This window comes from Schistocerca americana, chromosome 4 (genome assembly GCF_021461395.2).
Source record: "Schistocerca americana isolate TAMUIC-IGC-003095 chromosome 4, iqSchAmer2.1, whole genome shotgun sequence".
Classification (NCBI taxonomy): domain Eukaryota; kingdom Metazoa; phylum Arthropoda; class Insecta; order Orthoptera; family Acrididae; genus Schistocerca; species Schistocerca americana.
Genome location: NC_060122.1, coordinates 286,409,600 through 286,431,883, shown reverse-complemented (window position 1 = coordinate 286,431,883; position 22,284 = coordinate 286,409,600). Strand labels below are relative to the sequence as shown.

Below are 22,284 nucleotides of genomic sequence, written 5' to 3'. Positions count from 1 at the left end.
CATGATAAAAACGTCTTCAGCAATAACAAGGGCCCAGAGCAATCTTTGTTAAGAATGCTTTTAGGAATGTCTTCATCAATGTGCAGTTCAAGACTGCCTGTGATGCCTACAAGAAGTCCCTCACAAGCTTAATATCGTGACTAAAAACCGTAAAAATGACAAATTTGAAGGCCTGTGTTCCGTCATTGATAATTATTCTTGCACCGCATGTCAATGTTGGGTGGACGTTCTATCCAGTTGCGACCTTCAACAAAATCGCTTTCGTATTATGGAATACAAGATCTGTTCAAAAATTTCCGGAGCATTCGTGATTTCGCGCCGCGACGCTGCACGAAACTGCGTTTGTGTCATGGAATAGCAGGACTGTTCAAAAATTTCCGGAACACTCGTAATTTCGGACCAATGGTGTGTTGGAGCGAAATGCGGTTGGCATCCCTGCACACTCCTGTGTTTAATGTGTATCTGCAGGAAGTTTCATTGTTCTATGTCTGTTAGTTATTGTTCCGTGCTGTAGGCCTACTGAGTTGGACGTTGCGAATTTCGAGATGGCAGAGTTAGAGGAGCAACGCGTCTGCATTATAAATTTTGCGTGCAGCTCCAGAAAACCTTCACAGAGACACATCAAATGAAGCAGGAAGCTTACGCTGCTGATTGCTTAAGCCGTACTTGGTGTTACAAATGATTCACATGGTTTAAAAATGTCCGGACGGAAGTTACAGATGACCCTCGCTTAGGACGTTCTTCAAGACCCTCACATGAAGAACGTCAACGACATTGTGCATGCTAATCGAAGACTGACTGTCCGAGAGATTGCAGGAGAATGAACGTCTCAGCTGAATCATGTCATGAAATCCTGACACAACATATTGGAATTCGTCGTATTGGCGCCAACTGCGTCCCATGGCTCATGAGTCAAGACCAGAAAGACTTTTGCTTCACAATCTGTGAAGAGCTTTTGGATTGAGCAAATGAGAATGAGATGTTCCTCAAGAGAATCATAACTGGTGATGAAACGTGGGTCTACGACGTGGGTCTACGGTTATGATGTTGCGGCCAAGGTTCAATCTTCACAATGGGTTGGGAAAGGTTCTTAAAAAAAAACCTCGTCAGGTCATGTCAGGTCGAATGGCAAAGCCATGCTGATAGTTTTATTTAACTTTGACGGATTAGTTCATTACAGAAAGGGGAAAAGCTGTTAATCTATGGTACTAACGGAATGTGTTGAGATACCTGAAATAAAATTTGAGACGGAAACGGCCTGAAATGTGGCGAGACTGTTAATACATCAATTCTTGCATCATGATAATGCATTTGCACATTCATCCCTGTTGGTGCATTCACAAAAAACTAAATCATTGTGCTGCCTCATTTTCCGTAATCTCCAGATCTGGCCACTGGGAAATCTTTTATCTTTCCAAATTTAAAAACCCTGTTGAAGGGCGAAATGATAGAACATGATAAAAAATAATTCGCAGATAGTGCTTCATGCAATCTGGCAAGAGGTGCACCAAGACTGCTTCTGGAAGCGGAAACGGCGTTGGGTGCAGTGTATTAATTGTGGAGGAGAGTATTTCGAAGGAGATCCTGCACAATAAGTACAAGGAAAGCGTAGAAAAATTTTGTGGGCAAGGTTCCGGAAAGTTTTGAATAGACTCATATACAGTTCTTCAACTGGCCATGATAAGCATTCAACAGTACAGGAAAAGAGGCCCTGAGTCAACTAGTGCCTGGGCAGGTTGCCCATTGATGATGATGATGATGATGATGATGATGATGATGATGATGATGATGAGATTTCCCATCATCTTGGTACCTGTTGTCTCTGGTGGAGTTCCTCCTGTGGCAGTCTCATCTCCATCGATGGTTGCCTTGCTTAGCTTTCCTGAATTTGGCGGCTAGGTGAGTGACTAGTATCTCTGTATGGCAACAGGTGATTGCTATGGTATCTTTGGGGAGCAATTGGATCCAGTGTATGGTGATGACCTCCAGCACACAGATCGACTATAATAATCTGCGGTTAATTGGTATGAGTAGGACCATTGTAATGGTTGATATCTTGTATAACATTTATCACACACTCATATTGCTTTCCACCAATAGAGTACAATGTGTCCAGGGTATCCTCAACGAAAAGAAACTGACATTGTCTGTCACCTCCAAATGTCTGTTCTTCTACTGATGTGTTAAACAAGGTCGAGAAGTTGGTTGTACCTGTCTTGGTCAGATACTGGGTTGTCACTTAATGGTGGTGGGGTAGGCACAAGTTAGCTGAGTCTGTTCTTCACAGCATATTCAACTGATGGTGGAGATGGGTCCAAAGACTGATACACCTATTCTATGAGATTCTCTATTACTTCCTGATGTATGGGGTCAACACTCATGTCTGCTGCCTCTTGTGTACTTGGTCCAACATTTCTGGCTGCCATACACTGCTGTCTCTCTTCTCTTTCTAAGTGGCATATGAAAGGGGTGAACTCATAATGGTCATCCACAACTGCTGTATAGACCACATTTGTCAGTTGGTCATACTTCTTTTGTCCAACTCTTTATCTGTTGTATTACCTTGATGCGCTGGTTCCACTTGATGAAATGCTCTGTTGTTGTGATATGCTTTATCAGAAGGGCTTGGTACATGTTTTCCAGGACTCCTTTCATTGAGTGTGAGATTTTGTTGTCTTCTGTCATATTTAGATTCATGATTTGGCATAGGGCAAAACGTTCTGTACATGTGATTGTGTTGTTTCCCCATGATATTGGGCCCTCTTCTTCAGTTGTTCTTCTGCTAAATGAATTTGCCAGTGATGGTCACCAAACATTTTCTTCACTTCAGTCTGGAGTTTGTCCCAGCTAATGAACTTCTCTTCATTGTTCTCGAACCACTGCTGTCCTGTGCCATACAAGTAAAAGTCACATTTGCCAAACCCATCATGTCATCCCACCTGTTGTATCTGACTTGCTTGAATCCCTTCATCTATTTCATAAGGGCCTAATCAGTGTCTCTGGGAAACACCAATGGATGCCTAATGTGCAGCTGACTTACTGTTGGTTTGGAATCCGTCAGACTCCTATACACATGAATTTTAGGTATGATGTACAACTCACATTCCAATTCCTATCAGTGTAGGTGACAGCTTTTACATTGGCTAACTGGCCAATAAATAAATATAGTTGCACAAGTAAGACTACAGACATAATGTGTTCATTAATGTTAACACCCGGCATCTCTACCACACAATGTCACGTTGAAACCATAATCAAGTCCAAATCTGAAAGTAGTCATCAGTGAAGTACAACAGTTAGAACTGAAAGCTTGTTTATTACTGTCACCAACATACAGTCAGAACAGAACAGAACTTATAGATGGAGAGTGCAGCTATTTATACAAACGTCAAATATTCCAGAGTGGTGGTGTTTATTCATACATCACAAAATTAGGTATTTCAGGAACATACCAGAAATGATAATACTAAATAACTGCTAGTGGTCAGTTTTAACTGGCAGCCCACAACATAACAGCCAGCGATGATGACCACTCCACCACATTATGTACACCACAGTTCGTAGCAACATTTCTGACACTGGATAAGTTATTAGTGTACATACCATAAGCTTCAAAGTTGCTAAAACCATTGGATTAATTACGAACAATCCTTCAGATTGGAAGCTAAATGTAATTTTAGATTGCTAAGTAGTTATACTCATGATGTATTAAACTGTACTTCTGTTTAACTGTATTGTGTGTTTCAACACACAGAGACTGTAGCTGTCCCTCTGGGTAGGTGGTTCTCACCCCTGTTAGTCCCATTATTTATTCTTAGTTGTTGACACCTCTGAATATCTCACTGGTGAGAATGAATCTATAGCTCTGTGGTGAAGTGTGCACTGTTTTGAAATATACCCACTTCAGGGTGCTTAATTGAAAAAAGTATGGGTAGTACTGTCATCATCTCAGGTTTCAACAACACAGTGCTTTATTGGGTTTGGTTATACTGGAGATGGTATGGCACTGCCTTCATCCTACATCATAAAATTTTATGTGGATTCTTAATCTTGGTGCAACTCAGCATTCTTCAAATTAACAAACATGACCAAAAACGAAAGAAATGGAAAATGACAGGCAAAATCCCAGAACTGCCCAGGGATCAAACTTGAGACCTTCGGTTCTGTAGTCTGGAATTTAAGCACTAAGCCATCTATACCTGAAACTTACATTGCTTTCACTGACTGTTAAAAAAATCATTCGATAAAGTACATAGAGACAAATTATTGCAGGTTTCATTAGAAAAGGGTTTGCCACAGAACTTAGTAAGAGTGTTTGACAGAACATATATTAAAATTTTAAATGGGATAATGCAAGCTGAAATAACCCAAGGACTTACACAAGGGTATCCCATACCACCTACTATTTTTAATTAATATGTTGATGATATCACAAATAAATAGTAAAAATTACTACCCAAAATTTTAAAATAAATTATGCTACTCTAGACACACACACACCAAGTGATTTCAGGTGGAACAGAAGATGATCTTTAATGTGGGCCATAACTGCTTGTGGGAGTAGCGAATGAGTATATTTCAGGCAATAGAACTAGTTGACACCCATCTTGGTGGTGAATTTGATATTATTTACATTTCAAATGACAGTGTGAGCAGGAAGATACAGAAATTCCAGAATCTGTATGGCACAATCAAAAGGAAGTGTAAAATAAAAGAAATACATCACTTTAATTGTGTAAATGAATGGCAGTTCCAGCATCTTTGTATGGATGTGTCTGTTGACTGGTTACTAAATGACAAATAGAAAAGTACCGAAAGTGCATGGATGAAATTTCTGGGAGCAGAATAATTGGTTCCATAAAAATTACAAGAAAGAGTTAAACATTTTTCAAATGAATGAAAAAATAGTGAAATACAGGAATAAAAGGAAATAGCATGTAACAAGAGTGCAAGATACAAGAACACCAAAGTCACTGCTGAATTACAGGAAAACAAGGAAGGGAGAAGATTGGTCGGCCAAAAAGGAGATGAACAAAGCAAAATTTCTGAGGATGAAACAAACCAAAGATGGTTTAATCCTCAGCGCTGCTGCTGCTGCTGCTGCTGCTGATGATGATGATGATGATTATGATGATGATGATGACACTAACGTACTGTGATTGTTTGACACAACAGATAATCCAAAAGTATTAAAATATTCTTATCAAACAGTCTACATCTACACACTGATAAGCAAGAACTTTATGACCACCAAGAGAATGAATATTGCCTAGTGGCATTTTGGACACATAATGCGGTGAGGAAGTTACATAAACAAATTGGAGATGAATGGGAAATAATCTTAGCAATGATATGTTTTGGAAATGGGGAAATCCAATTAAATAAAAAACTTTCACAAAGGTCTCATTGTTACAGCCTGGCGCCTGAGAACAAACATCTCAGAAATGGTGAAGCTGACCAGTTGTTTTGTGTGCAACTGCCATGATCATCTATGGAATGCAGTTGAAGGACAGTGAAATCCTGAGTAGGCAACAAGGTGTTGGATGTCTATATCTACTATGTCATCATCCATGTGAAACATGCATTGCACTGTGGCCACAAGTCAGTGGGAACTGTATTACACTATGGGCAACAATTCACCTGGGCTTCCATAACACCTGTGGTGGTAGTCAAAGGCATCATGACAGCATACCTCCAGAGACCTGCCAAGGACTTGTCGAATATGTGCCGTGCAGAATTTTTGCTACATTGCAATCTGACATGCTATTAAACAGGTGATCATAATGTTGTGACTCATCCGTGTATACCAGTAAACTCATGATTCTTTCAAGAATCAAACTCCCCTGTACAAAACAGCTTCAAATATCTGATTACTTCACAAAGGAGTTAATGTGTTAATTATCTGATGTCAAGTATGTCAGTGAGAAAAAGTTTCAAAAAGGTTTGCAATTCTGCTTGTTGTATGTTCAAAGTCACAAAGTGCTTTCATTATGAAACACAGGATGAATATAGTCTGCGTATTTTGTGCTCCATTTTAAGAAAATTGAAGTTTTTTTATACAACTCAACGTTTATGACACAATATCTCCTGAACTACATGTTGACAATGACATAATTTTGCAGGTATGTTCAGTGAAGTTTTGCTGCATGTTGTTTTAAGCATAAGATGGGTTTTTCATGCATCTGAATTTCTATGACATCATATTTCCTGATCTGTGTGTCATACCATGATATAATCTTGCAGGTACATTCAGTGGCATATGTGAATACAGTCTACAACTATGTTATGAATAGAGTCAGTACCAAAGAAGCAATAAATTAAAATTTCATGTCTGATGCTGAAGTTTTACTGCATGGACAGCAAAAATGTGCAAGTGATAAACTTTTTCCTTTTGCCATTTTGCGTGGAATGTCAGCAAGTAAAAGTTTCAAACATGTTTGAAATGACATTTGGAGTTTGTTGGAAGTCACCAAGTGACCTCAGTCTCAAAAACTGGATGAATAAAGTCTGGGTATTTGCATGTTGTGTTACGCTGCCTCAAGACAAAACACACAGTTTCTAGGCGTATTGTGTTTAAATTTTAACATAAGATTGGTCAATAATTGTGTGAAATGTTGAAAATCAAATTTTTGTTGTCTCTGGAAACTGTAAGGCAGCCAACCTGCACCTGGGATAATCACTTAGTGACAGACATGTCTCTCTCATTGAATGTGTTTGCAGTGTTCTGATTTGGCAGCCAACTCATTCAGTTCAACATGTAGCCTAAACCACATGAACACTGCCCCTTATGTCTATCTATAACATAACAGTTTCAGTTTTTATAAAATTCTGTTCGTAGGGTTTTTAATAATAGGTGATGATGAATAGAATAATTTGGGAAAATGACAGTCAAATGTTTGTGCAGAAAATTATGGGACAAAGATGAATACAAAATTAATGAAAAATTCATTTTCTCATAAATTTATACAGCCTAATCTTCACCATTATTGGATAACAATTGTGATTATTTATGAAGCTATACCAGCTTTTGCCAGCTAACCAAAGTTTTTTGTAGATTATCTTATTCATATTGGTGCATTTATTTCCAGTCTGTTTATGAATTTATTTCTCCCAAAATTCATGAGGGCTTTCTTCCATACTTTGGCCCATCACAATTATTTCAAAATCTTCCATTAATATGCTGTTAAATGTCATTTTCATTATGTGACCATAACAAAACCATCTTTTCCATATTTTGTTTTACATCTAGTTTGAAATATAGACTCCTGTTAAGGTTTTTAATTGATGCACCTTTTTTTGTTGAGTCACATACTGATTACCATGACATATGTATCAGTTTTTCTCTCCAGGCTGGACAAGTGTAACAGAAATGACACAAAATTTCTTAGCTACTTTATATTTACAGGGTGATCATAATTCAAGATCTAGTTTCAAAATGCTGTAAAAAAAAAAGCACTGCTCAGAATTAACAGCATATTATTGATGGGCCAAAAGAACATTTAACACCGAGCGAGGTGGCGCAGTGGTTAGACACTGGACTCGCGTTCGGGAGGACGATGGTTCAATCCCGCGTCCGGCCATCCTGATTTAGGTTTTCCGTGATTTCCCTAAATCACTCCAGGCAAATGCTGGGATGGTTCCTCTGAAAGGGCACGGCCGACTTCCTTCCCCATCCTTCCCTAATCCGATGAGACCGATGACCACGCTGTCTGGTCTCCTTCCCCAAAACAACCAACCAACCAACATTTAACAGAACTTTTACCAATAGATGGTGCTGTAAGTGTCTTAGAACTTGGGTCGGCTATAAATGACAAATGAATCATAATATGATGATTATTGTCTGATTTGCATCTTACACCATCCGTAGTGTTCAATGTGCATCATTTCACAAGTTGGCAGTCAACAATTGTGGCACTGTTAGTTAGGTAAGCCCATCCTCCAAGGCAAACTCATATCACATCCTAAGCCAAAAACAACATAAAAAGCAAAATCAGGTCAATTTTTAACTGTCCTGAGGCCAAAACCAACATAAAAAGCAAAATGATATCAGTTTCTACTTGTCATGTGACTAGCACAGGACATGTTCGATATACTGTCCACTGTTTGAAACAACGTGTTCCACAATAGATTGGAACATCTCAGGAGTCACAATCAGAATGGGTTACGCAATGTGTGCCTTCAGTTCAGCTACGTTCATAATTGGTGCACTGAACCCAACATCTTTCAGATAACCCTGCAGCCAGAAGACACACAGATTAATATCAGGTGAGCTGGACAGCCAGGCTGTAGGGAAATAATGGCTCATAATTCTAACATTTCGGAAACACCTACGCAGCAGCTGATTCACTGGCTGTGCAATGTGTGGAAGAGCACAATCATGCATAAGAAAGATCCTGTACAAGCTGTCGAAGGGTTGGAAAAACATTGGTGCACAGAAGACTCTCAAAGCATTTACCAGTAATGGTGCAGGACCCGCAGGACTGATCTCCTCAAAAAAAATGTGACACAACGATAAACAATGCCATCAACCTGCACTACACAGTCACCTTTGAAGAGTGAATTGGTACCGATTGATGTGAGTGTGGATTTTCCAATGCCCATATTCTGCAATTTTGCACACTGACATGTCCTTGGAGATGGAAATTGGCTTAATCTGTCCACAGAATGTTCCACAGCCATTCATTGTCCACTTCTATGTGAGCAAGAAATTACGGAGCAAACATTTGTGTGACTGGCAGGTCTGCTGGAAACAACTCCTGAACATGGGTGATTTTGTATGGACAGCATATATCAGGTTTCATAAGATTTTATGCACCATGCTCATAGGCATGTCCAATGTTTGGGTAATTCCCCATGCACTACATGTTTACACAAAACCACTTGACCCCTCCTGTAGTGCTGTGACCACATCTTCGACAGACTTCAGATCAGTTGTTTTCCTCAATTTACCATATCGCACTTGAAGAGAATCTATCTTTCCAAATTTTATAATAATTTTCTCCAGACCCTTAGCAGTCATTTGACCAATGCCTTTTTTTATATACTTGAGAGTGTAGAACTTCTGCAGGGCTACTGGTGCACAGTCACAATTGTTGTAAAAGAGCTTTACCAGCAGTGCATGATCCTTCTTGGAGACAGTCAGGCTGGGCATCTCAGATGCAAAGTGAGGAACAGCCATGTGTCTGTTGGTGCACATATTCTGACTGTTGCGATCCACACGTTGGTCAAATTTTTGTTAAAATTTTTATTGTTCCTTGGCATTTCCCCCTCCTTCAATAATATGCTGTTCAAATTTGATGGCACTCTGAGCAGTAGTTTTCTTTCCTGAGTGTTTTGAACCTGGAACTTTAAATATGGACATCCTGTATGTTTCAGGTAATAACTAACACAATAATTGAGACTGTATGTTGCAGCTTGGACATACTGAGACTGTATTCCGAGAGACAATGGCTCGGAGCATGGTAGTTTGGTTGGATGATGAAGGTGGAATCTTAACAAGCCTGCAGTGTCCTTCTGGAACTACACGATACATTTCAGAAGCCATTGTTGTGGGTAATAATATTTACCTAGCATCACCATTCAACAATTATATCGGACGCCTTCCCACCGAATCTCTGTTATCACAGGTAAACTTCAATCTTCCATTATTCTTTCTACGTAGCTATAAAACTTAACACTGAGACAGCAAAAAATGTTTGTCCCATTGTTATTTCCATCATTTTGCTTTCATGTTAATCAATAAACATGGAAAAGGAGAGGAAAGGAAGGGGGAGTGGGGTGTTGGGTGGGGTGTGGGGTGGGAGAGAGCACAAGACTGAAAAAAAAACTGTAAGTTGAATAAATTATCAATATTCAATATTCACATCACACAGTATTCACTTATTAAATAAATATCATTATGAAGCATTTAGTAGTCAGTCAGAAAATAGGCTTCATTCGGTATCAGAATACCCATTTTTCTTGTTCAGTTTTTTAACTTGTGTTTTATTTTTGAGTGTATTTTCTCTGTGGTTCTCATGCCTCCTGTTGTTCACATTCTTCATTCAAAGCTAATATAGATACACATAATAAATAAAATCAGTTTGAAACCTTGTTATATATTATATTTCTGTAAATAACTGCAGAACAACGTTTTATTTAAAAAGCAACACCTGATTACAAGTCAAAAACATTGTGCGTAGGTGGTGTCACACAGCTTTAAGGAAGGTTAAGAACTGCAATATGAAATACACAGCTGTAGCAGTATATTTTATCAAAGATGATCGATTTCAGCCTGGGATCAGACCATCAACAGGCCCAAAAAACCTCTAGCTGTCTAGTGCATTTTAACAAGTGGACACAAGTGTCTCTCAGTTATGGAACAGTCTCCAATTGATAACTGTTATTCCAATTGTGTAAATGCATAGCTGAGATGTTTTTTGGACCCAATGATTTTCTGATCCTAGATCAAAGTCAGTCACCTTTAATAACATATATTGATACAACTGTCAAACAATGGAAAATCCAGGATGGAATGCAAAAATATGTGAGAAGGAAAGCTGCCACTCACCATATAGTGGAGACGCTGAGTCGCAGATAGGCACAACAAAAAGATTTTCACACTTCAGGCTTCTGCCAGTGACCTTTGTCAACAATAGACACACATGTGCACACACACACTCACACAAATACAACTCACACATGCGACTGCAGTCTCAGTCAACTGAAACCACACTGTGAGCACCAGCACCGGTGCATGATGGGAGTGGTGACTGGGTGAGGGAAAGGAGGAGGCTGGGGCAGGGAGGGGGATGGATAGTATGGTGGGAATGGTGGACAGTGAAGTACTGCAGGTTGGGCGGCAGGCAGGGGAGAGGTGGGGAGGGAGGGGAGGGCAAGCAGCGGAAAAGGGGAGAAATAGAAGGATATAAATAAAAAATAATAAATAAAAATAAATAAATAAAAGACTGTGTGTGGTCATGGAATGACAGCTGTGTAGAGTTGGAATGGGAGTGGGGAAGGGGCTGGATGGATGAGGACCGTGACTAACGAAGGTTGAGGACAGGAGGGTTATGGGGCCATATGATGTATTGCAGGGAAAGTTCCCATTTGTGCCATTCAGAAAAGCTGGTGTTGATGGGAAGGATCCATATGGCACAGGCTGTGAAGCAGTCATTGAAATGAAGGATATCATGTTTGGCAATGTGTTCAGCAACAGGGTGGTCCATTTGTTTCTTGGCCACAGTTTGTCGGTGGCCATTCATGCAGACAGACAGCTTGTTGGTTGTCATGGCTACATAGAATCCAACACAGTGGGTGCAGCTTAGCTTGTAGTCCACATGACTGGTTTCCAGGTAGCCCTGCCTTTGATGGGATAGGTGATAATAGTGACTCAACTGCAGTAGGTGGTTGTGGGAGAATGTATGGGACAGGTCTTACATCCAGGTCTATTACAGGTGTATGAGCCATGAGGTAAGCAATTGAGAGCAGGAGGGGAAGGATAGTGGGCAGGACATTTCCCATTTCAGGACACAATGAGAGGGAATCGAAACCCTGACGAAGAATGTAATTCAGTAGCTCCAGTCCTGGGTGATACTGAGTCAGGATGGGATTACACCGCTGTGGCCAGACGGTCAGCCTTGGGGAGATGGTGGGAGACTACAAAGATCAAGTGTGGGAGATTTGTTTTTGGACAAGATTGTGAGGATAATTACAGTCAGTGAAGGCTTCACTGAGACTCTCGGTATATTTTAAAAGGGACTGCATGTCACTACAAATGCAACCACGGGTGGCTAGGCTGTATGGAAGGGCCTCCTTGGTATGGAATGGGTGGCAGCTGTTGAAGTGGAGGTATTGCTGGTGGTTAGTAGGTTTGATATGGATGGAGGTACTGATGTAGCCATCTTTGAGGTGGAGGTCAGCATCTAGGAAGGTGGCTTGTTGGGTTGAGTAGGACCAGGTGAAGCAAATGGGAGAGAAGCTGTTGAGGTTCTGGAGGAATGTGGATATGGTGTCCTCACCTTTGATCCAGACAGCAAAGATGTCATCAATGATTCTGAGCCAGATGAGGGGTTTAGGATTTGGGAGTTTAGGAAGGATTCCTCTAGATGGCCCATGAATAGGTTGGTATAGGATGATGCCATGTGGGTGCCCATAGCCATACCCTGGATTTTTTCGTAGGTAATGCCTTCATAGGAGGTGCAATTATGGGTGAGGATATAGTTGGTCATGGCGACTAGGAAGGAAGTTGTTGGTTTGGAATCCATCAGGTGTTGAGAAAGGTAGTGTTCAATAGTGGTAAGGCCATGGGCACTAGGAATGTTAGTGTACAGGGAGGTGGCATCAATAGTGACAAGCAGGGCACTGTGTGATAAAGGGACAGGAACTGTGGAGATTCGGTGGGGGAAATGGTGGGTATCTTTTATATAGTAGGGTAGGTACCAGGTAATAGGTTGAAGGTGTTGGTCTACAAGAGCAGAGGTTCTCTCAGTGGGGGCACAGTAACCAGCCACAATGGGGCATCCTGGGTGGTTAGGTTCATGGACTTTAGGAAGCATGTAGAAGGTACAAGTGCAGGGAGTGGTACGGGTGAGTAGAAAGATGGACTCCAAGAGGAGATTCTACGATAGGCCTAAGGATTTGAGCAGTGACTGGAGATCCTGTTGGGTTAATGTATTGGTGTCACTGTGCCAAGGTTTGTAGGTGAAAGTACCTGACAGCTGGCAGAGTCCCTCCAACAGGTAATTCTTGCAGTTCAGAACAACAGTGGTAGAGCCTCTGTCCGCAGGTAGGATTATAATGTCAGTATCAGTCTTTAGATGGTGGACTGTGGTTCTTTCTGCAGATGAATGATTAGACTGCATGTTGAAGGATCTGGGGAATGATGAGTTTCAGTGTGTGTTATGGGTTCCAGGAATTTGGGATTGCATGGCAGGACAATCTTGCGGATGGAGAGAAGCTACTGCAAGAAGGTTTGGGCTTCATTGGTATGGTTTTGCAGGACTCTGTTGGTAAGGGCTAAAGATTGGCAGGATTTGAACAGGTGGAGGTCATTGTGGAAGGAGGGGTGGCAGCCAGAGATTGGTGATTTGATGGTAAGGCCATTAGGGGGGATTCCATGAGCCAAGCAACAATGCAGGAACAGTATGTGGGGCTGGGATCTGGCTAGGGATAATGAGACTTTTCTGTGTTGATGAAGATGGAAGGAGCAAGGATTCACGGTGATGGAAAAATGCGAAAAATTACATAAATAATGTAGAATAACGTGTGAAAAATTTCACAAAAATACACCCAAATAAATGTAAAAATATACGAAAAAGATGAAATGGGTGCAAAAGGGGGAAACAATAAGAAATCTGAGGGAGTTGACGATTGTGAAACGGGAAAACTCGATAAAAATTGGGGAGAAGTCATAAGGATCTAAGTAAAGAATAACTGATATATATATATATATATATATATATATATCAGTTATTCTTTACTTAGATCCTTATGACTTCTCCCCAATTTTTATCGAGTTTTCCCGTTTCACAATCGTCAACTCCCTCAGATTTCTTATTGTTTCCCCCTTTTGCACCCATTTCATCTTTTTCGTATATTTTTACATGTATTTGGGTGTATTTTTGTGAAATTTTTCACACGTTATTCTACATTATTTATGTAATTTTTCGCATTTTTCCATCACCGTGAATCCTTGCTCCTTCCATCTTCATCAACACAGAAAAGTCTCATTATCCCTAGCCAGATCCCAGCCCCACATACTGTTCCTGCATTGTTGCTTGGCTCATGGAATCCCCCCTAATGGCCTTACCATCAAATCACCAATCTCTGGCTGCCACCCCTCCTTCCACAATGACCTCCACCTGTTCAAATCCTGCCAATCTTTAGCCCTTACCAACAGAGTCCTGCAAAACCATACCAATGAAGCCCAAACCTTCTTGCAGTAGCTTCTCTCCATCCGCAAGATTGTCCTGCCATGCAATCCCAAATTCCTGGAACCCATATATATATATATATATATATATATATATATATATATATATATATATATATATATATATATATATATATATATATATAAAAAAAAAAAACTGTGGTTAGCAGGTCTGAGGGTGAATAAGTGTGAAGAAGGGGGACGGCAGATGTGACTGGATGGTGGAATTAGTGGGTATGAACTGGGATAGAATGGAGAAGGTGTCTGCGGTGGGGAACGGTTCGTAGGATGAGATACAATATCATGTGGCACTGGAATGGTGTAGGAGTAAACACGCAAAAGTACATGAAATGGCGCAGGGAGATTAATCAATTTGGAAGTATAGCATTAATTATTCCAGTGGGAGTTATTGCCTAACTCAGTTCACTCCTCCATCCAACCATTATCCACCACCACTGCCCCCAAACCACCCCCTGTTAACTTTCCAGAGTTTCTTAGCCTCAAACCTTGCCTCACTATCATTCCCCAAATCCCTCAACATGCAGACTAACCTTGCATCCACAGAAAGATCCCCAGTTCACCATCTAATAACTGATCCTGGCATTATAATCCTACCTGCGGACAAAGGCTCCACCACTGTTGTTCTGAACTGCAAGGATTACCTGGCAGAAGGACTCCACCAGTTGTCAGATACTTCCACGTACAAACCTTGCCACAGTGACTCCATTCCAGTAACCAAGCAGGATCTCCAGTCACTACTCAAATCATTAGGCCCATCCCAGAACCTCTCCCCAGAGTTCATCTCTCTACTCACCCCTACCACTCCCTGCACTAGTACCTTCTACATGCTTCCTGAAGTCCATAAACCTAACCACCCAGGATGCCCCATGGTGGCTGGTTACTATGCCCCCACTGAGAGAACCTCTGCTCTTGTAGACCAACACCTGTAGCCAATTACCTGGTACCTTCCCTCCTATATAAAAGATACCAACCATTTCCTCCACCGACTCTCCACAGTTTCTGTCCCTTTACCAAACAGTGGCCTGCTTGTCACTATTGATGTCACCTCCCTGTACACTACATTCCTAACATCCATGCCCTTACTGCTATTGAACACTACCTTTCTCAACACCCGATGGATTCCAAACCAACAACTTCCTTCCTAATCGCCATAACCAACTATATCCTCACCCACAATTACTTCTCCTTTGAAGGCATCATCCTATGCCAACCTATTCATGGGCCATCTAGAGGAATCCTTTCTCAACACCCAGAGTCCTAAACCACTCACCAGGTTCAGATTCATTGATGACATCTTTGCCATCTGGATCAAAGGTGAGGACACCCTATCCACATTCCTCCAGAACCTCAACAACTTCTCCCTCTTTTGCTTCACCTGGTCCTACTCAAGCCAACAAGCCACCTTCCTAGATGTTGACCTCCAACTTAAAGACGGCTACATCAGTACCTCCGTCCATATCAAACCTACTAACCACTGGCAATACCTCCACTTCAACAGCTGCCACCCATTCCATACCAGGAAGTCCCTTCCACACTGCCTAGCCAGCTGTGGTTGCTGAATCTGCAGCAACAAGCAGTCCCTCTCGAAATATACCAAGGCTCTCACTGAAGCCTTCACTGACTGTAATTATCCTCCCAACCTTGTACAAAAACAAATCTCCCATGCCTTATCTTTCTAGTCTCTCACCATCTCCCAAAACCCCACCATCTGGCCACAGAGGAGCATTCCCCTCATAACTCAGTACCACCCAGGACTGAAGCTACTGAATTACATTCTCCAACATGGTTTTGATTCCCTCTCGTCGTGCCCTGAAATGAGAAATGTCCTGCCCACTATCCTTCCCACCCCTCCCACAGTGGCATTCGGGAGGACGACGGTTCAATTCCGTCTCCGGCCATCCTGATTTAGGTTTTCCGTGATTTCCCTAAATCGCTTCAGGCAAATGCCGGGATGGTTCCTTTGAAAGGGCACGGCCGATTTCCTTCCCCATCCTTCCCTCACCCGAGCTTGCGCTCCGTCTCTAATGACCTCGTTGTCGACGGGACGTTAAACACTAATATCCTCCTCCTCCTCCCACAGTGGTATTCTGCCCTCCACCAGACCTTCACAATATACTCATCCATCCTTACACAACCCCTGCCCCAAATTCCTCACCTCTTGGCTCATACCCCTGTAATAGACTTAGATGCAAGACCTGTCCCATACATCCTCCCACCATCACCTACTCCATTCCAGTCACTAACATCACCTACCCCATCAAAGGCAGGGCTACCTAGAAAACAGTCATGTGGTCTACAATCTAAGCTGCAAACAATGTGCTGCATTCTATGTAGGCATGACAACCAACAACTTGTCTGTCCGCATGAATGGCCACTGACAAACTGTGGCCAAGAAACAAGTGGACCACCCTGTTGCTGAACACTCTACCAAACATGACACCCCTCATTTCAATGACTGCTTCACAGCCTGTTCCATACGGATCCTTCCCACCAACACCAGCTTTTTTGAATTGCGCAGATGGGGACTTTCCCATCAATACATCCTATGTTCCCATAACCCTCCTGACCTCAACCTTCGTTAGTCGCTGTCCTCACCCATCCAGCCCCTTCCCTGCTCCCATTCCAGCTCTACACAGCTGTCATTTCACCTCCACACACAGTCTTTTTTTTAATTAATTAATTAATTTTATTTTATTTATTTATATTTCTTTCCTTTTCTCCTATTCCCTCTCCCCCTCCCCACCTCTCCCCTGCTCGCTACCCAACCTGCAGCCCTTCACTGTCCACCATCCCCACCTTACTATCCCTCCCCCCCCCCCCCCCCAGTTGCCATCCCATCATGCTCCAGTGATGCTACTCACAGTGTAGTTTCAGTAGCTTGAGACTGCAGTCATGTGTGAGAGTTGTGTTTGCGCGAGTGTGTGTGCACATGTGAGTCTGTTGTTGACAAAGGCCATTGGCCAAAAGCTTTAAGTGTGACAGTCTTTTTGTTGCGCCTATCTGCGACTCAGCATCTCTGCTGTATGGTGACTGATACAACTGTGTAGTTCATAATGCAGTTCTTAACTCTTTCAGATCCACTTTCAATTTTCTGCTATGGCTCTTATGTTGGACAGTGTCTAACATGTATGCATTATTGTGAAATAAGTAAGAGCTGGGGAGAATGTATTCAGTAGAAAAATTGACTTGGAAAGGGTTAACCTCGATTACAAGTCTTTTCCTTGGTCAAATGACTTGTTGCACAGTATTTAATGATCTTGGATAAAGTATTGAGACAGAAGGAAACAAAATCTTAAGGATAGTGAGATATTTTTTACTTGAAACAGACTGTACACAATGATTTTCTTACTTGGAAGTTGGCATGATGACAAGGGAGAAGGGTGGAGGGTTGAGTTTGACCTCTGGGGCTCAGATTGTAATCTAAACATCTGCATGTCCAGCCTACATCTCAATCTATAATTACATACTACAAACCACAGTTAAGTGCGTTACACAGCATGCTTCTCACTGTACCTCTTATAAATGATTCTTAACACTCCATTCACATGTGGAATGTGGAAAGAATGTTTGCTTATGTGGTGTCACTGCCAGACACCACACTTGCTAGGTGGTAGCCTTTAAATCGGCCGCGGTCCGTTAGTATACGTCGGACCCGCGTGTCGCCACAATCAGTGATTACAGACCGAGTGCCACCACACGGCAGGTCTAGAGAGACTTCCTAGCACTTGCCCCAATTGTACAACCGACTTTGCTAGCGATGGTTCACTGACAAAATACACTCTCATTTGCCGAGACGATAGTTAGCATAGCCTTCAGCTACGTCATTTGCTACGACCTAGCAAGGCGCCATTACCAGTTACTATTGATATTATGAATAATGTACCGTCTAAAGCGATGTTCACCATTTATGGATTAAAGTTAAGTATTCCACCAGCTATGTCCGTTTTTTCTAAATTCTAATTTCCTTGACCTGTTCCAGACCTCACGCCAGCCTGCGTGAGTTAAAACGCGTGCCTTTCGGCTTCCTCTTGTAACCCGGTGTTGGCTCTCCTGCCAACCCACAACAGCTTAAATGCCTGTGTGTGTACTGTAATTGTCTTCATAGTCCCTGTGGGAGCAATACATAGGGAGCTGTAGCACATTCCTAGTTTCCTCACTTTTTTGTTATTCTGGATTATGATATAGCCAGTCCGACAGATCACTATAAGGCCGTGCATGAATTGAAAGAAAGGTTGGTTTATTGTTGCTCTATTCAGTTATTAGAGTAGTGCTTGAAAAGAGGATTGAAATGTTATTGATATGTACAACAGTGACATGTTAGATAATATAATGGAAAAATGAATCTCTGAGAGCAGACTCAAGGTGCCAACTTAAGTAACTCCATTTCAGTTCCTAAATACAACTTTTGAGCAAAAAACTGAGAACCATTTTTCCAAACATCTCTGATGCTGTAAGACCAGTTTGTTCCTAGCCAGGATCAGTGGCTGAACTGAAAGATCATTTAGCACATTGGAAACAATAAAGAATGTTCTACAATGCACAGTATGCAAAATGTATAACAAGAGGTAAGATTACTTGACATGGAATCCACTTTGGTTCAACAATTAAACTTAATTGGTATATGCAACATGCTTGAAAAAAAAAAACATTTTGTGAACTTGACCATCTGTTACAAATGTAGCTCTGTTATATTCAGTTACAACAGTGTATGTTATGTGTTATGATATGTAAGGAAATGCATATCACTAAATAATAATATGGAATGCAGAACAACATCTACATACTGTTCTAATGTAGCAGTTATTTGCAGTGTATGTATTGCTGTATTCAAATAATAATACTATGTAATAAAAAAAGAATTTCATTGGTCAGAATCACAAGCCTTCAAAAAATTAACAAAGATATGTAGTACCACTTTTGTAGTCAAGTCAGAGAGACTGACAAGACCTGTCACAGGCCCATCCTGGCTCTCAGCAGACCTACTAGGAACTTTTACTTTTTAAAAAAGAAGCTAGATCTTGGGCTATTACAGATTATTTTTTTCATCACGTCAGCACTCTCACATAAATATGTTTTCAACAATTCTTTTCACACAGAGAGATAGCAATAACATACAGTGCAGTATGACTTGCCTCCAGCATATGTGCAGTGGTTTTCGTTGTAGCTAAAGAAAACGGCTTTGAATAATATGGATAAGATAATGCATGGGCAACCTCACAAACATTACTACAAATTGGAAATACAATAGTGTATTTTACGGACTATAAGACAGTAAGGACTGTAAGACACACCTTAATTTTTAACTAATTTTTTTTAAATAACGTTTTTACCATTTTTTTCTTGGTAGATTGCAAAGCCAGACTACAAAATAATTCTTAGTTTATAAAATTAAATTGACCTTCAAAATCCCTGAAAATCATCATGTGAACTTTCTTCTTCTTCTTCTTCTTCTTCTTCCCCTTTGTTGTCATCATTGTCCTCTTCACATGTAAGATGGTCTTCACTGCCATCAAGAGCATTACTTATGCCGCACTTCTTGGAAGATTTAGCAAAATTGTCTTCTCTCACTCTGGATCATAAATGTTTTATCACTCAAATACATATTTGATTGTATGTTGTTTTAAAGCTCCCTTCGGTGTGAATTCATGTTGTGTTTCATCCGTCATCCATTTGTTCCATTCCTCTCTCATATACACTTTAAATGGTTTATTTATTGAGACATCAAGAGATTGCAATTGTGAAAGAAGTCCTCCCGGAATAACAGTAAGCTCTGTATTTCCCTGTCTCAGTTTCTCTTCCACATAATTTTTCAAATGAATACTAAACTGATGCAGCGCAAGAAGAGAACTCATCTTCAATAACACACCTTTCCTTCTCTCCCACACTCTGTTAAGCCATAATTTCATACCAACCTTGTCTATCCAACCCTTCTCATGTATATGAACGAAAAAACACCTGGTGGTATTTCAGAAGGTTTTGGCATTGTTTTGCACTTGAAAATGACCACTGGATTAAGTTTAGTACGATCAGCACAACATGAAAGGACAACAGCGTAGAGCATTTTCCCATGTCCACTTGTTTTAATAGTTACAGTTTTCAGCACCTTTCATGGCAACAGTTCTTTACTCAGCATATCAAATATCGGAGGAGTTTCGTCCATATTTGGTATTTGGCTTAGTTCCACACTGGTATAATTTTGATGTTGAATAATAAAGTGATGGAAAGATAATATTTTCTCTTTGTACTCTTGTGGCATTTTCTGAGATATTTTGGTTTTGGTTTGCATGCCAAGTCCATGACACTTCATAAACCTATAGCACCATCCACTCCACCCTTAAAGTCTGTTAAGTCCAACTGTAGTGTAAGATAAGCGTGTACTTTAATTGTTTTTGTATTCATTCCAGTGTTATTCTGATGGTGTCCTTGAATCCATTTTAATATGTTATCTTCTAGTTTTGGCCATTTTGCATTCAGTCCTCTATTTACACATTTAGTCCTCCTCATTTTTTTTCAATTCTTCTTTATTAGCCCGCTAATCATGAATGGTTTTCTCTGTTCGTGGAGGCCAAAATGCTGCCCAGCTGCTCTGTTTCCATGTTCTTCTGCATATGCTATTACTTATAATTTATAGCCTGCATCATATGAATACCTTTTTACTGTTTTCCATTAAGAAACTAGCTACTAACAAAAATATTGTACTGTTATCGATAACACAAATCACTTTCAATTCACTAGCATTGTAGACTGCAATGACACATCTTGAGCTAGACAATGTTCTGGGTTTGTGATGGTAAGGCAGGAGGCAGGCAGTGTTAGCAAGCTTGTGAATCCCCACAACTCATGTTCATCGCATCGGTGTACTGCTGCTGCATTAAGTATATGGGACTAAATATGTGGGATAGAATGCATTTAACTTCTCAAGGAATAGTAAGCAGTAGAAATTATAAGCAGGTAAGTACACCTTCCTAGTTAGTTGTATCTGCTGTGAAAATATGATTCTGAAAATAACTTGGGGGGGGGGGGGGGGGGTTAAAATAAAATAACACTGTTTCTACTGTTCTATGCCCTATCACACAGGTAAGTTTACATATCCATTCAAAAAGCTATGATGTTGATTGTTCTTTGAGAATAAAATGATAAATCTTAGGCACTTTAAGAACTTTCCTTGGCTGTCATCTAAATCAGTGTCATTGTGTAGAAGACTTTTTTTTTAATTCCATATTTTCATTTCAGCTCTGATGATAAACTATTCTCAAGAATAAAAACTCTGCTCAGTGTATTGACAAGCTAAAATAAATAGAACATTGTTGCATATATGGGGTCATTGCATCTCCTTGGAAAGGAGCAGCAAAAATGATGGTGCAATACTATCATTTGAGATGTTCACTTGCTCAATATACCCCAAGGACATCAAGACATTTAGTCATCTTGCCATAGGTGATAGTGTGCATTGTGTCTGACCATGTACTGAACAGCAATGCAGAAGTGTGGGTTCAAGTGGAACCACAGACTAGAACTAATTTGATTTGGAACACTTCACATACTTAAATGATTTTGCCATCTCAGTACATACAGCATAGGCTTGGGCAAATTTATATTACAGTTACTGTTGCAAAATGATCAGTGCCATAAGCTGTTTACAACCAGCTGTGTTGAATATTTTTGTTTGAGAAATCATGTGCTGGTGATAATATTTTAGAATGTAATATAAGTAGCCAGAACTTATATGTGAGTGTTGGGACTCACAGGTAATTTTATGTGACAGCTATGAGTCTGCAACTAAAATAATTGTAATACATTTCTTTGTGTCATCATTTTGTAAAACTTTTTATCAAGACTTCAGAGTGCTTATAAAGTACAAATACTGTTTATGTAATACAGCTTCTTTGTTGTGTAATAGAATTAAAAGTTCTGAATTTTGTCATTTTGATGTCTATCTTTTTTACAATAAACTGCTTTTCATAATGCTGCAGTTTCAGTGAGGTACTAATTGTAAGATAACATGTACTTACCATGCCTGTGAAAATATTTATTGCTGCTGCAACTATAAATCTTCAGTGGAATGCAGAATTCCACCAAGGTACGAATAGTATGCAGAAAACACTTCATTTATGAATCACATGATGGCATAACTATGGTCATATTCATTTAAGAAAAAAAAGATCATGGTGTTGGTATCATAGCATCATGACAATGTAAGTTCAGAACATTTTTAACAGTGCCTGCAGATTTCTTTATGACAACAACTCGATGTTTTTGAAAATATGAACTTTGTTAAGCACACCTTTACTAATAGACTTGACAAAGATTGTGCTGTTAAGCCCCAATCCTCCAAACAAGTATTTTAAATG

The 22,284-nt window shown here is 40.4% G+C and overlaps 1 protein-coding gene across 1 annotated transcript in view; it reads left to right on the top strand.

The window, feature by feature from the left end:
* LOC124613168 (adipocyte plasma membrane-associated protein-like) overlaps positions 1 to 21,790 on the top strand; it is a 251,918-nt gene extending 230,128 nt beyond the window's left edge. The window contains exons 8-9 of the mRNA XM_047141797.1: positions 9,414 to 9,626; positions 21,167 to 21,790. Of these exons, the coding sequence (XP_046997753.1) occupies positions 9,414 to 9,626; positions 21,167 to 21,172 (219 nt within the window). The 3' untranslated portion in view covers positions 21,173 to 21,790. The remainder of the gene's footprint in view (positions 1 to 9,413; positions 9,627 to 21,166) is intronic.
* Positions 21,791 to 22,284: the final 494 nt, after the last annotated feature.